The sequence below is a fragment of the Erinaceus europaeus genome, chromosome 1, assembly GCF_950295315.1.
Source record: "Erinaceus europaeus chromosome 1, mEriEur2.1, whole genome shotgun sequence".
In the NCBI taxonomy this organism is placed as follows: Eukaryota; Metazoa; Chordata; class Mammalia; order Eulipotyphla; family Erinaceidae; genus Erinaceus; species Erinaceus europaeus.
Window position 1 is genome coordinate 78,343,918 of NC_080162.1, and position 15,517 is coordinate 78,359,434.

Sequence of the window (15,517 nt, forward strand, 5' to 3'; positions counted from 1 at the left end):
TTTTTTGGATGGTTGTGTTTGGTTCCCTAGGATATATATCCCCAGGAGAGGAATTACAGGATCATAGGGTAGGTCCACTTCTAGCCTTGTGAGAGTTTTCCAGACTGCTGTCCACAGGGGTAAGACTACTTGACATTCCCACCAGCAGTGCAGGAGTGTTCCTTTGTCCCCACAACCTCTCCAGCATTTGTTGCTGCTATCTTTTCTGGTGATGACATTTTCACAGGAGTGGAGTGGTATCTCACTGTTGTCTTTATTTGTGTTTCTCTGACAATCAATGACTTGGAGCATTTTTTCATGTGTTTGTTGGCCTTTCGGATCTCTTCTGTGTTGAATATTCTGTACATGTCCTCTCCCCATTTTTGAATGAGGTCATTTGTTTTCTTGTTGAGTTTGGCAAGCTCTTTATATATTTTGGTTACTGGCCTCTTGTATGATGTATGGCATGTAAAGATCTTCTCCCATTCTATGAGGGGGTCATTTGTTTGGGGGGAGGGTCATTGGTTTCTGTTGCTGTGTAGAAGCTTTTTAATTTGATGTAGTCCCATTGGTTTATTCTTGCCTTAGTCTTCTTTGTAATTGGATTCATTTCATTGAAGATGTCTTTAAAATTTAGAAGGAAAGAGTTCTGCCAATATATTTCTCTAAGTATTTGATAGTTTCTGGTCCAACATCCAAGTCCAACGTTTACTTTTTAACTGTAGCGCCACTGCCCCTTTCCTAACCTAGTACTCCTTTCTTAGAACTAAAAGCATTAGATTTTGATGTCAGTCCAACTGGGTCTGTATGCATGGTAAATTTGGGCCTCCCTAACCAACAGTTTCCCTCAGCTGTAACATGAGCTTAATAACATTTACCTCACACAATTGTAACTGAGACAGCAAGTGAAAATACCAAGTACTGTTTGACACAGAACAGAAAGACAAGAATTATTTGCTGAACTGTGGCCTGAGCTTTAATATCAGTTTGAAACAGGACACAACAATCATTTGTTATTTAAAAACATTTTTTAAGGCAAAACTGAAATCTAAAGGGCTACTATTTACTACATTGGTTCAGTCCTTCTCATTATAAACCCCTATTCTTCTTTAGTAAGGAAACCGTGTTTCTTCTGAAGGATAAGGATTCTTACTTTCTTTTACTGAAAATGGGAACTATATAACCTAAGAGTCCAAAGCTTTATCCACTGTGCCAACTTCTGGGCCCCAGGTACTGTATGACCTCAAGGCTTTCCCACTTATACCTTTGGCTTCCAGGAATGTCAAAGCAAGGTTTCATATGGAAATACAGATTTCCTTGCTTACCTGCTAGAGACATTATGGGAAGGAGAGAGTGCAAAGGTACTGGGGCCAGAAGACTGAGCTGGGGCACTTTTGGCCCTTCTCACTCTGGATAACCCTATAGGCCTCCTTGAGCCTTAGTCCCCTCACTTGTATAAAGGGCGTAGTAAAAACAAGAATGATATGCAGAGAGCTGACCTAGTGTAGTGGCTCTGCACATGGGCTCTGAGGCAGAAGGGCTTCAGGTTCAAACCCTGTTCTCACCAGAAGCCAGAGGTTTACCTCTCTGGGGAAAAAAAAAAAGAATGATAATACTACCTACTTTATCTTCGCCCACCCTGTCCAACGCTTGACGTCTCGTCACCCAATCTGGTCCCCTATGCCTACACTGAACTTCTCTGTTCCAGTCTCTTGGAAACAGAGTTGGCAGTCAGCTGAGGTAAAGAACAAACACCTCATCACAGACCCCTGCAAGCGTCAACCCGGCTTTGACCTAGCACGTTATGATTGGGCCCTCCTCAATCGCTATCGCTATCGAACAGACCATGCGCCGCTATGTTCCATTGCTGGGGAGCCAGAGACGACCCGAACTGCCCCTGCGGCTACAGACAATGACCCACATAGTCAACGGCTGCCACCTCTCCAGATTCAAAGGAGGTCTCAAAACTTTACATCAGGCTCAACCTGATGCTGTTGACTGGCTACGGAAGAAGGGCAAACGCTAGAAGAAGAACAGAACTGTTGTGAGGTAATGCATTTAAAATGTTAGAGATCACTATCTGTAACATTATTATCTGTAACATTTTAAAGTTGGCAACTCATAGTAGCCTAGCCTTGCTAACATAATTACTCTCCCCCTTTCCCTCCAATATTTTGCATTTTATCTTTTAATCTTTGTATTAATCTTTTTGCAGTTTCATATAACTGTCTCTTAATTTGCTTTAATCCTTTCTGAAAATATACAAAGCAGAAATAAATGATGAAATTATTCCTAGTAAGCATTCTCCCTGAGGGAAAGAAGTAATCTCAGACTATACTTATTTTATATAATAATAATTTATAACAGAAAATAATTAAGCTTTAGTAAGAACATCTGTCTTTCACTCCCATGCAAAGGCCAAAGGAGGCACTTTGTACTTAATTGTTAAAAAAAAGGTAATAGCAAGTCAGGTTGAGAAAACAGTCTAGAAAGAGGCTTTTTGTTGGGCTTATACAATTACTGGTGATCAGTTATGCATTCCTTTTCTCACTTACCAAAGCTTATACTAGTGCCAACTATGAACCAGGTATTCTTTTGGGCAATGAAAAAGCAAAGGCGATGGACTCAAATGCCATGCCCATCATGCAAGAGCTGTACAGCACAGGATGGAGAGTGAGTATGCAAGAAATAGTTTCATTGTGGCAAACTAAATGCCAGCAGGAGAGAGAACTTGATACCAGAGGAGGAGGTAGACACAGTCTGGGGCAGACAGGTCAGAGGATATATGAGGACATGTGGAATTTATTTAGTCAGAAGAGGGAGGGACAAGGATTCCAGGTAGATGAAACAGTGTTTTTTTTTCTTTTTTCTTTTTCAGGTAACTCCAAGTGGTTCAGTTTGCTCAGAGCAGAAATGGGTTAGAGATCATAAAAACATGCTGGGAATGGAGGCAGGGGTCAAACTAAGAAGTCTTGTGGCCTCTGGTGAGTCTGGATTTTATCTTGAAGGGGAGGGGAGGGGAGTCAGTAAAGGATGTGGATGGTCAGGAAGTGAGGGCTCTAGGACAACACAGACATGATAGATCTGATTTGGCTGTTTGCAATGAGCTCTGTATTACAAGTTGGAGTGTTTGACAATTACTCATCTTCTGGAGACAGGACTTGGCTCAGCAGGCAGGGACCATCTGCTGCTGGAGATATTCATATAGGGCATGTATGAACATAGGCCAGATAAAATGGTGAGAAGGGGAGTCCAACTCTGGGTCAGGCTGTATTAAATGACCTCTAATCTCCCTTCCAAATTGGAGAGACCATGATTCTAAAGCAAGCCCAGTAGCTGAACTGGTGCTGTGGGCTGGGATCTGTGGCTAGGGAGCTGCCCTGGGCAGTAAATGGGTTAAAGCTCAAATAACTTTTATATATGAATTAATGTGTAGAGTTGGGAGCCAAAATCTGTTCCATTAATTTTTCCATCCATTCCAGGAGCAGTTAGGTACACACAGTAAAGTTTATTTTGGTGCATGGTATACTTCACTCCATTAAAAATAAATTAATCAGCAAATTCCTGCCTAGCTCAGCTCTGGTTTATGTAAATAGTGCCCAGCTGTAATGAGTTACAAGGTGTTATTATCTCATACATACAGAGGAGGCTTCATTCTAGAGCTCTGCTCACAACAAAAGCATCTTAAATAAACTCAGAGAAAGTGGTTTGATTTGTAATGTTTTCACAGAAGTGGGATATACCTCACCCATATAGAGTTTCTTTATATGAGTCATTTTATAGCAAGTTAAATGAAAGAAGTTTGATGGGGGGAGGAGCAACCTGGTTCCCCGCCTCCCTTTCTTCAATTTAAAGAAAGTCCTTCCAGAGATGACCCACACTGAGGAGGAGGAGGATACTACTCCTTATGTGCTTAGGCCAACATGGCTGTCTAGCACATGCTCCAAATGTGGGCAAGTTTACAGAAGTTGGGCGTTAAGTCTGGGTCCTAGGATGGTACAACTAAGCCAGGAAGATTGTTCTCTTCTCCCCCAAAATCTTATCAAAAAGGAGTCATGAGAGAAAAGAGAACAAATTTCTCACTCAGTTCAATGGTGGCAACAAAGGGACCTTTGTTCTTGAGGTCTCTTTTCAAACAACCTAGGATCCAAGAAGCCCCTTGGCTATCAGAGACCTCCTGGGTCCCAGGGGACAGGCACTGGCAGGCTGCCTTGGTCAGATCAGTGCTACCTCCATGAGCTGGAGCCAAAAGCACTAACAGAGATCCTCCTGACCCTCTCCCCACCCAACCCCCATTCTTCCTCTCTCTCTCTCTCTCTCTCTCTCTCTCTCTCTTACCAGAGCACTGCTCAGCTCTGGCTGATAGTGGTATGGGGGATTGAACCTGGGACTTTGGACCCTCATACACGAGAGTCTCTTTGCATAACCATTATGCTATCTACCCCCAACACCCATTCTCTACATGAGCTAGGCAGTGCTCCTCAGCTTATGGCAACTGCCACCTCAGTATGTTTCTAAAAGACCCTGGAATAAAGAATCATGCAGAGGGAAATCTCTGTTTCTTTTAATGGCCAACTCAGTCCCACCACTCAAAGCTGGGGGACAGAGCATAGTTACCCATCTTGACTCAGCAGCATTACAAACCACTCCAGGTCACAGTGGCAGGGCCCCTTTCTCACTAACCCCCATCCCTTCCTTGGCATTTGGAAAATGTTTGGGAAGTGTGTGCTAGAGAGTTCATGCTCAGGAATTCTCTTGATGAAAAGGGTATCCCCAAAGAGTTAAGGATTCTCACAGGACTGAACCCCACCAGATGAAGACTCTTGGGCATACTAAGAGGAAAAATCAACACAAATGGGGTCAAGTACTTGACAGGTGCTGTTTCAGAGGTCAGTTCAGGCTACATTTTGCAGGGTCCTGAGCCAGTCACCTCTCTCCTGGTGGTTCCTCGAAGCTAGCCAGCCAGCTGTTTGGAAGGACCTGCCTGTCAAAGACCCTCGTCATTATAAATTGGAGAACTGGGCTTCAGGACGCTCTGAGGATTCTTCTCCACTAGAGGGCGCCAGTTCACCTCCCCTGTGAGAAGTAGATCTTCACCATTCATGGAATCCAGGTACTGCATCTGCAATAGGGAGAACAGAGAATAGAAGACAGGGACACTGGGTCCATACCCCCAGAGGGATGGGGAATGGGAAAGCTATCAGGGGAGGGGATGGGGTGTGGAGTTCTGGTGGTGGGAATAGTGTGGACTTGTGCCCCTCTTATCCTATGGTTTTTGTCAGTGTTTCCTTTTTATAAATAAAAATTACAAAAAAAAAAAAAAAAGCAGAAAACAGGGACAAGGGCAGGACAGATGTGAGATGACACAAGGAATGAGCCTCTTAAAGAAAAGGAAGGCAAGAGGACATGAAGAGGATTCTGACTAGTTCAGCTCCCAGGGCACAACAAGTTTCTGATCTTCCAGATTATTTCATTTAAGAAAGGTCAGAGAAACAGTGTCACCGAAGCTCACTGGGAAGGCTTTAGGGAACTCTCCGTCATGCCTCTCTCCAAGAACGTGTCTCTCCTTACATCCTCTCTAAAGTGTTCAGTTGAGAGAGTCTTGTGATACTGCAACCACACCCTGTCCACTCCCACCACTGCTACTAGATGAAAGAATCTTCCCTAAAGCCCACACGTTCTTCCCAACTATTCCATTTCTGTCCCTAATGCTTATCACCTAGGTTGAAAATTTCAACACAGGGGCAAGGGAAATGGTTACAAGGGTAAAGTATCTATTTTACTAGGTGCAAGGCTCTGAATTCAATCTTTGTCACCATAAAGAAGTTCCACAGACAGCACAAGGGGTGACTCCATAGATGGTGGAGTTGCACTTTGATATTTCTCTGTCTCTCTCTCCCTCCCTGTTAGAAAATATGGTTACATAATCGGGTTGGGGAGGGCGCTAAGTGATATCACATATGCACAAGGGTCTGGGTTCTATCCCTAAGCACTTCAGTAAAAAAAAAAAAAAAAAAAAAAAAATATATATATATATATATATATATATATATATATATATATATATATACGTATATATGTAGATCTTAACAGAGCCTCTGAGCAGGTCTTGAGCCATCTACATCAAATAGCATTGTGGATTGTGGTAAGGGCCTAAATTTTGCTTAAGACTCAGTGTTCTGATGTTCCTTGACCTCCTGAGTCAAATTTAAGTCTTTCCATAGCACTTTGTTACTACCTGCATCTCATCACAGGCTGACTTATTCCAGAGCTAGTCTAGTGCCCAACTGGTTTCCTTGCCAAACTATAACCAGGCTTCTCGCGGATAGGATCAGGTTTTTATTAATTTCTGCTTTCTCAACAGAGTACTGGCACAGTAAGTATTCAAAAGATTTGCTGACAAAACTGGGTCTCCATCAAAGTCCTCACTTTCTTAAAAGCCCCAATCAGCTTTCCTACTGCCTATCTCTCTTTGCCACATTGGACTTATAGAGGCATTAGTGTAACAGCCTTAGAATCCTCAGAAATATCTCAGTTGTGCTCTTGTTGAGGGCCCTGGCACAAGCGCACTGTGGCAAATGGAAACTCTGGGCCGGTCTCTCAGAAAACTGAGCATTTGCTTTGTCAATTGCTACTCCTGTCTGAGGGCAAGTCCAGCCAACAGTGCAAGTCTCAATTCTCTATGGGTGGGGCCCTCTGGCCACAATACCCTCTCCCCAGCTCTGGCGGATTGAAGAATGATCAAACAGAAGTCCCAGCTTCTGGGGTTCTCTACCCTTTGGATTTGAGAGCTTTAGTATATGGTTTTTCCAGAAATTAACAAGCTGGTCCTGTTGGCCCCATCTATTCTTCAAGATCTGAGGTTTGGCTTTCCTTTTCCTAGTTGTTAGAGGCTTGAAGATCATGGATACAGGTGAACAAGGGAATAACTGTGCAGTGAGGCCCCTTCAGATCCAGGGGTTAGGTTCATGAAGTGAAGATATGACTCAGGGGACAGCCTAAGCTGATGAGCTATGAGGGACAGTTAAAAGCTTCTGGTGGTCAAATGAATCACTCAGGGGTTCTAAGCCAGATGTAGACTGAGTCATGGTGAGAACTTCTTCCCTGCTACTCAGCTAACTTATCTATAAAGTATGAGTTCCTAACAGTACAAGATCCAGGGTCAGAAGAGCATAAGGAGTGAATTCTCCATGGGCTTGAGGAAAACTATGCAGTTAAACAGTCCTCACTCTGGAGTTTCCTCCTCGGAACTACTGTGTCAGGGAGCCATAGAAGCCAGAGGGGTGAGGAGTGAAATAAGAGGAGACCCTGCTTGTCTGTGGAGAGTACCCAGTGAGAAGAAGCTTGAGAGGCATCAGTAGAAAACTGTCTACAGCCCAGTCCTCCTAGAAATCAGGAACAGGGATTGTGAATCCTGGGATCAAAGTGAGTAAAGAAGGGGGCTACAGAGGCGGTAGTAATGCCTATACCGTCAAGATCTATGTGCTTAGGATCCAGAATAGCACCTGGCATGCAGCAGGCAACCAAATATGCAGAGAATAAATAACTAAAAAAAATTAAAGGCAGGAGACTTGGTGCCCTTTCTTCTATGTATATGTGTGTGTGTATAATTTTTTTTTAACATTTTAAAAGTTATCTTTACTTACTGGGTAGAGACAGCCAGAAATAAAAAGGGTAGGGGGAAATAGAGAGGGAGAGAGACAGAGAGACACCTGCAGCACTGCTTTACCACTCACAAAGTTTTCCTCCTGCAGGTAGGGACTGGAGGCTTGAACCAGGGTCCTTGCACACTATAACATATGCACTTAACCAGGTGTGCCACCAGCCAGCCCCCTCTAGTCCCATTCTTAAGATACAGGTAGTGTTCTTCATTGGCCTGCTACTGACATGATTTCTTCAGAATCTCCTCAGAATGACTGTCAACCTCTCCTGATCACCTTAAAGTCTAATATACACAAATCATAGTACAGGCCCACTTCTCACAAGAGTTTGGGGGCAGTGAAGGGCTACTTACCTGTTTCCTCACATACTCCACCAACAATTCAAGTTGTCGAGGGTCTTCGCATTTCTGATTGAAGAAGGTTCTCCAGAGGGCAGCAGCCAGCCCATGATCGTCAGAAAGGATCCCCTAGAACAAAGTGCAGCAATTGGTCTTCTGGGAAGTATCACAAGAGCCAATGATATGAAATCTGGGAATACTGTGAATATGCAAACAACCACAGAGTCAGCTCAGAAGAACCTCAGAAATACCACAAGAGAAATGGGGGAAGCTACATAGTAGAACTGGAAGGAGTCTTCAGAGAGAATCTGGGCCAACCTTCTTTATTTTATACAAAGAACAGGAGCCTAGAGAGGCCAAGTGAATGCCTGAGTTTGATAAAGACGTAACTCATGTCTGAATGACCTTTCCAAGCCACAGCTCCCTGCACTCTGCCATATTCCACTTGGTTCAGACCACACTTAAGAGACTAAGAAACAGTAAAACAACCAAACAAAAAACAATATAATGTTCCCAGAGGTAGGAATAGATTGCACCTTCTCTCCTGGTTCAAGGGCACACATCTGCAAGGCAGCTGGCTCTTTGGGGGAAAGGAATCATTTACCTTGGCCTCAGGGCCTCAGCTTTGAGCTGCAGGTGTTTGACAGGATTGCCACGGCCACAGAGAGAATGTGCAAACACTATGTACCTCTCCTAGCAGAGAGGAGGCACTGCTGGGGAGCCCAAATAGCAGGGTCTAGTTAGTAGTTGGGCCATGGACTAGGGTCTTTTTCTAGTTTAGAACTCTAGGAATCTGGAGATGGAGGTTTGCTTCCTAGGTGAAAGCGACCTAAGAGAAAGGCACTGAAAGGTGCTTTGTTAAGGTATTACAGTAGTGTGTAGAACCAGCTAAAGTAGTGACTAAGGGTTGGTTTGGCCATGTTTTTGTTTTGTCACTGCCAAGTTCAGTGATAGTGGGCAATTCACTATACCTGATTCTCAACCTACTCATTTACTTAATAGAAACTAAAACAACTACTCTATTCACAATGTCCTTGAATTGCAAAAAACAAGTTTAATGGTGTTTTGTTAAGTGTGAAATGTCAGATACAAAGATCAGGGGCTAGCTTAGGCAGGGACCTGTGGATATAGTTGAAACAGGTGGATCTGAGGATCAGATCACCTGAATTCAAGTAGGTAGCTCTGCTACCTCATGCTGTGCAGTCTTTGGGAAACCATTAACCTTTCTTGAGTCTTGGTTTCTCATGAGAGAAATAAGCATAATAACATCACAAAGGGTTGTTTGAGAATTAAGAGATAAGAAACATGAAAGACTCTATGCGAGGTAAATCATTATACAGAGGCCCAGGATCATCTATTTGATGTTACACTGTAGGCTGGTCTCTGGGGCATCACATTATATGAGGTCTGGCTTCAGGCCTCCTGCTACAGAGAGCTGTGCCCAGTGTGGGGTGCTGACAGTTTGTTGGAAAAAGATTCCACCTGTTCCAAATGCTCTTTACTAACCATCCCCACAATTCCACAGCTTAAGAGACTATCCTGACACAATGGCTGAGTCAGGAAAACCAGTGTCTCCTGGCAGATGAGGACAGGAGTCAAGGACAGGCTCAGGCACATCACCATTATTTTCTTCAAGCTACTTGCTAACACAACAACCTGCCTGTGTCTGCAGAGCTCTGGGCACATGCCAGAGTGTTGCTGGCAGCAACCCACATGTACTACATGCGAAGGAACGGGATTGGGAACGGATGTTACAAGGACTTGGGGAATGAACACAGAGCATAGGAAAGCAAAAGCCTGGGAACCATGTCCTGCTTCAAACAGGCAATCAGAGGTGGATGAACTGGCTGGGAAAAGGCGAATTCATAATCAGTCAAAAGAAGGGATGACTCAGAACTCAGATTAAAAAGTGGTAACAACCTGGCTGTTCCAGACGCTCAGTTCTTTCACAAACCTGGCTCCTAATGACTACATATGTCAAGAAGAGATATTATTATCCCCATTTGAAAGATAAGCACACTGAAGCTTACAAGTTATCTAGCTAATTGGTGGTAGAACTAGGATTGGGATACACGGGTAGGTCAAAGGATGGTGCCTAATTAGCTCTAGTTAGGAGGCAGTACCTGGAACAAGAGTGGGAGTGCAATCAAAATGGTTGAGTAAATCAATGAACCCAACTTCAGTCTTCTTTCCACCTTATTGTTAACGAATCAGCACGAACAAATGAGAGAGGGCGACTCCAAAGTAAACTATGTACACAGCTGCTCCCCATTCTTAGTCTTAGCTTCTATGATAAACCCTCAGTGAACTTCCCAATCCATGCTAATACATTTCTCCATTAGCCTCTATTCCGCATTCTGTTTGTAATCAGATCTCTGTTTGTTGTTTACTTCCTATCTCTCCATTACAAGATAAGCTCCAGTGGAGAAGAATCAGATCATATTTCTTTTGCCCACCACTAGATTCCCAGTGTATCACACATTAGGCATTTAGTATATGTATGTTAAATATATAGATGGGTGAAATAAACATTTTTAAAAAAGGTGATGAAAAGCTTTGGGAAGGCTTGTGTGTGTGTTTCCTACCTTCCTTTTTTTCCCAAAGCACTGCTCAGCTCTGGTTTATGGTAGTGTGGGGGATTGAACCTGGGACCTCAGTGCCTTAGGCATGAGTTTGTTTGCATAACCATTATGCTACCTAGCTACACCTGACCCTCTTGTTATTTATTTATTTATTAAACTCAGCTCTGGCCTATGGTGGTGCAGGGTATTGAACTTGAGACTTTAGGGCCTCAGCATGAGGTGAGGGGGGTTCTTATAAAAAGGGAAGATATTTGGAAAGCTGCAGGACATTCTAAGCAAGAAAAAAGTGTTAATTTGCATTTACACAGGGACTATCTACAAGGTGCCAGTTCCTGAGCCAGGCCCCCAGGTCCTCAGGCCCTTACTCCCCACTGGCTACCCAGGAGAGCCGCACTCAGGGTCAGCTTGTCTATTGGGCAATCAGGCAAATGGCCCCACTTGGTTATATACACTGGAGAGTAGTAAGAACAAAGGTGGATAGGACATGTCACAATGGGGAGACTTCATAGAAGGTCTGAATGGAGGGACAGAAGGTTAAAAAAGTGTGCACAGTGAGGGCATAATCCAAGCAAGATTCTAGGAAAAGAGTACAGCAAAATGGTACTGTCAAGATGAACTTCAAGTGATGAAATACATACTCCACAGCTGCCCTGTCCAGTGTAGTAACCCTTTGGCACTTGCAATACATCTAGTTGATGAACTGAATTTTCTATTTTAGTTAATGAATTTAAGTCAAAATAGCCATATGTGGCTAGTATTGGACAATACAGTTCTAGAACATTGTAACTTCCAGTGTGATATCAAGTCTGGCTGCACCGTATCACCTTTGTTAGCAATGAAAACTCTCCAGGTTTTATCCCAGTCTTGCTGAGTCAAAATCTGAATTCCACCTAGATCTCCTGGTGATTCCCATGCACGTTAAAGTATAAGGAAAACTGTTGTATGAAAGCATTAAAGGCACCTAGGTAACATTTATAACTACAAATATCTATCCATAACACTTAAATCAGAATTTGTAGGCTATAGGGCCCAAACAATGGTGTTCTAAAAAAGTATCCCAGGATTGGAGGATTCGACTTCCGGAGGCGGAGCTACGAGCAGGAGATCGCTTTCTCTCCTCTCCTCTCCTCTCCTCTCCTCTCCTCTCCTCTCCTCTCCTCTCCTCTCCTCTCCTCTCCTCCTCCCCTCCCCTCCCCTCCCCTCCCCTCCCCTCCCCTCCCCTCCCCTCCCCTCCCCTCCCCTCCTCTCCTCTCCTCTCCCGGATCAACTAGGAATACCAAAGGAGACCACCCAGACCGAAACAAGACAGGACTAGAATGACCACAGGAACCCAGTAAATCACCCGTGAGTACAAACACGCGTGGCTGGTGATAGAGAGGAGACAGGGGCCTAAGGAGAGATTAAATGACTGCTAACAGTTCAACAGTTTATCAGTGGAGACACCACCTCCAGTCTGCTCCACAACAAGGGGACAGCTGAAGGGAGGAAAGGACTCCCCAGAGACTCACCAAGTGCAACTCTGAGTCTCCATTGCTACTACCCTCAGAATCTGGAGCAGCAACAGGGAGGGACACCAGGGGACAGAGATCTAACCGGGAAACTCAGGAGAAGACCTATACCTCGGTGGCTTAGCTGAGGGGCTGTGAAAGTCTCTTTGCATAACCACTGGATTATCTCTGCCACACCTTGCTTTATCTCTTGGTCAGGAGTCAGTGATTAAGCTAAGAAGCCTATTGATAGTTTAAAAGCCCTCAGGCTCCCATAGCCTACAGGGAAGGAAAAAAAAAAAGAGGCTTTTACACCACTGAGCTCCAACTCAGGGATTGAAAAAACTGTTAACTTCCACCACGGTAAACCCTTTAATTAAATTACTTAGACACAAGTCAATCCAGGCAATAGTAATCAATAATTTGAAAAGTACTGATAAAGGGAACTCATAACATAATATATAAAATGGTTAAAACAACAAGAAAAAATATTGGAGACTCGAACCAGGACAAGAGTCCAGCTAAAAGTCCTCCAGAGGGTGAAGCACAAAATAACGAGTTCAACATCCAAACATTAGCTAAGGAAATAATAACAGGAGTGAGTAAAGAATTTGAAAAAATTGTAATCAGAAATGCAGGAACAACAAATGAGAATATGGAAGAAAATTCTAATTATCTCATGGTTATTAGAGAGCTGAAAGCTGAAATCGCTGAGCTAAGAAGGCAACTAGCTGAACAAACTAAAACAGTATCAGAGCAGGGCAACAAAATAGATGAACTCCAGAAAACAGTAGAGGGCAGAGAGAATAGAATCTATGAGGCTGAAGACAGAATTAGCAAGATTGAGGATGAATTAGAGACAACTAAAAAAGAAGTAAGAGATCTCAAAAAGAGATTAAGAGATGCTGAAAACAACAACAGAGTCCTATGGGATGACTTCAAAAGAAACAATATACGCATTATTGGCTTACCAGAGGAAGAAAGAGAAGGAGAGGAAGAAAGCATTCTCCAGGCCATAATAGCTGAAAATTTCTCTAGTCTAGACAACACCAAAGACATAAAGATTCAAGAAGCCCAGAGGGTCCCAAACAGAATTAACCCAGACCTAAAGACACCAAGACATGTCATACTTAGAATGGAAAGGAATAAGGATAAAGAAAAGATCCTCAAGGCTGCAAGAGAAAAACAAAGAGTCACCTACAAAGGAAAACCCATAAGATTAGCAGCAGACTTCTCCATACAAACACTACAGGCCAGAAGAGAATGGCAAGATATCTATCGAGTGCTCAATGAGAAAGGCTTTCAGCCAAGAATACTATATCATGCTAGACTGTCATTCAGACTAGATGGAAGCATCAAAACCTTCTCAGACAAGCAACAGTTGAAGGAAGCAACCATCACCAAGCCTGCCCTGAAAGAAGTTCTGAAAGGTCTCCTATAAACAACCAGACCACCACAAATAGGACATATATTAAAACTCTATAAGAATGGCATTAAAATATCTTCAATCTTTGATATCAATAAATGTCAATGGCCTGAATTCACCTATTAAAAGACACAGAGTAGGAAGATGGATCAGAAAACACAACCCAACAATATGTTGTCTACAGGAAACTCACCTAACTCAACAAGACAAACACAGACTTAAAGTGAAAGGATGGAAAACTATCATACAAGCCAATGGCCCACAAAAAAGGGCAAGAACAGCTATTCTCATATCTGACATGATAGACTTTAAAATAGATAAGATTAAAAAAGATAGGAAAGGACACTACTTAATGCTCAGAGGATCAGTCAATCAAGAGGACTTAACAATTATTAATATCTATGCACCCAATGAGAAGCCATCTAAATACATCAAACTTCTACTGAAAGAGCTACAGCAATATATTAACAGTAACACAATCATAGTAGGGGACTTCAACAACCCACTATCTCAACTTGACAGATCATCCAGGAAGAAAATCAGTAAAGACATAAGGGAGCTAAATGAAGAGATAGATAAACTAGAACTATTGGACATTTTCAGAGTCATTCATCCCAAGAAACTGGAATACACATTTTACTCAAATCCACATGGATCATTCTCAAGGATAGACCATATGTTAGGCCACAAAGACAGCATCATCCAATTCAAGAGCACTGAAATCATCCCAAGCATCTTCTCAGACCACAGTGGAATGAAACTAACACTTAACAATCAACAAAAGATTAGTAACAGTGCCAAAATGTGGAAGCTCAACAGTACACTTCTTAACAACTTCTGGGTCAAAGAGGAAATCAAGGAAGAAATCAAAATGTTTCGAGAGTTCAATGAAAATGAAGACACAAGCTAGCAAAATATTTGGGACACAGCTAAAGCAGTCCTAAGAGGGAAGTTCATAGCTATACAAGCACACATTAGGAAACAAGAAAAGGCACAAATAAACAGCCTGATTGCACATCTTATAGACCTAGAAGAAGAACAACAAAGGAATCCTAAAGCAACCAGAAGGACAGAAATCACTAAAGTTAGGGCAGAAATAAATAACATTGAGAATAGAAAAACCATACAAAAGATCAATGAAAGTAAATTTTGGTTCTTCAAAAGAGTGAACAAAATCAACAAACCTTTAGCCAGACTCACAGAACAAAAAAGGGAGAAGACCCAAATAAATTGGATAGTAAATGAAAGAGGAGATATCACAACAGACACTGCAGAAATTCAACATATCATGTGAGGCTTTTATGAACAACTATATGCCACCAAGCTAGAGAACCTGGAAGAAATGAATGATTTCCTAGATACCTACCAACTTCCAAAACTAAGTAAAGAGGAAGTGGATAACATGAACAGGCCCATCACACCTAATGAAATTGAAACAGTTATCAAAAATCTTCCCAAAAATAAAAGTCCTGGACCAGATGGTTTTACAAATGAATTCTACAAAACTTTCAAAGAAGAACTAATACCTCTACTTTTAAAAGTCTTCCAAAAGATTGAAGACACTGGAATACTCCCTGCCAGCTTCTATGAAGCCAACATCACCCTGATACCAAAAGCAGACAGGGACACAACCAAAAAAGAAAACTACAGACCATTATCTATGATGAACATAGATGCGAAAATATTGAACAAAATTCTAGCCAACCGGATACAGCAGTATATCAAAAAAATTGTTCATCATGACCAAGTGGGGTTTATCCCAGGCATGCAAGGTTGGTTTAATATACGTAAATCAATCAATGTGATCCACCACATCAACAAAAGCAAGACCAAAAATATGGGATGATCTCACTCTCAGGCCTAAGTTGAAAAACAAGATTAGAAAAGAAAACACAAGTCGAACCTGAAATGGAATTGGAGTATTGCACCAAAGTAAAAGACTCTGGGGTGGGTGGGTGGGTGGGTGGGGAGAATACAGGTCCATGAAAGATGATGAATGACATAGTGGGGGTTGTATTGTTAAATGGGCATCTGGGGAATGTTA

General features: G+C 42.6%; 1 protein-coding gene across 3 annotated transcripts in view; it reads right to left on the reverse strand.

Annotated features, from left to right (window-relative positions):
- Nucleotides 1-2,829: 2,829 nt before the first annotated feature.
- Nucleotides 2,830-15,517, reverse strand: part of LOC103113137 (ubiquinol-cytochrome-c reductase complex assembly factor 1) — a 116,129-nt gene continuing 103,441 nt past the window's right edge. For all 3 annotated transcript variants that reach the window (XM_060188841.1, XM_016187953.2, XM_007522644.3), the window contains 2 exons: nucleotides 7,994-8,107; nucleotides 2,830-5,101 (listed from right to left, as the gene is read on the reverse strand). In XM_060188841.1, the coding sequence (XP_060044824.1) occupies nucleotides 4,967-5,101; nucleotides 7,994-8,107 (249 nt within the window). In that variant the 3' untranslated portion in view covers nucleotides 2,830-4,966. The remainder of the gene's footprint in view (nucleotides 5,102-7,993; nucleotides 8,108-15,517) is intronic.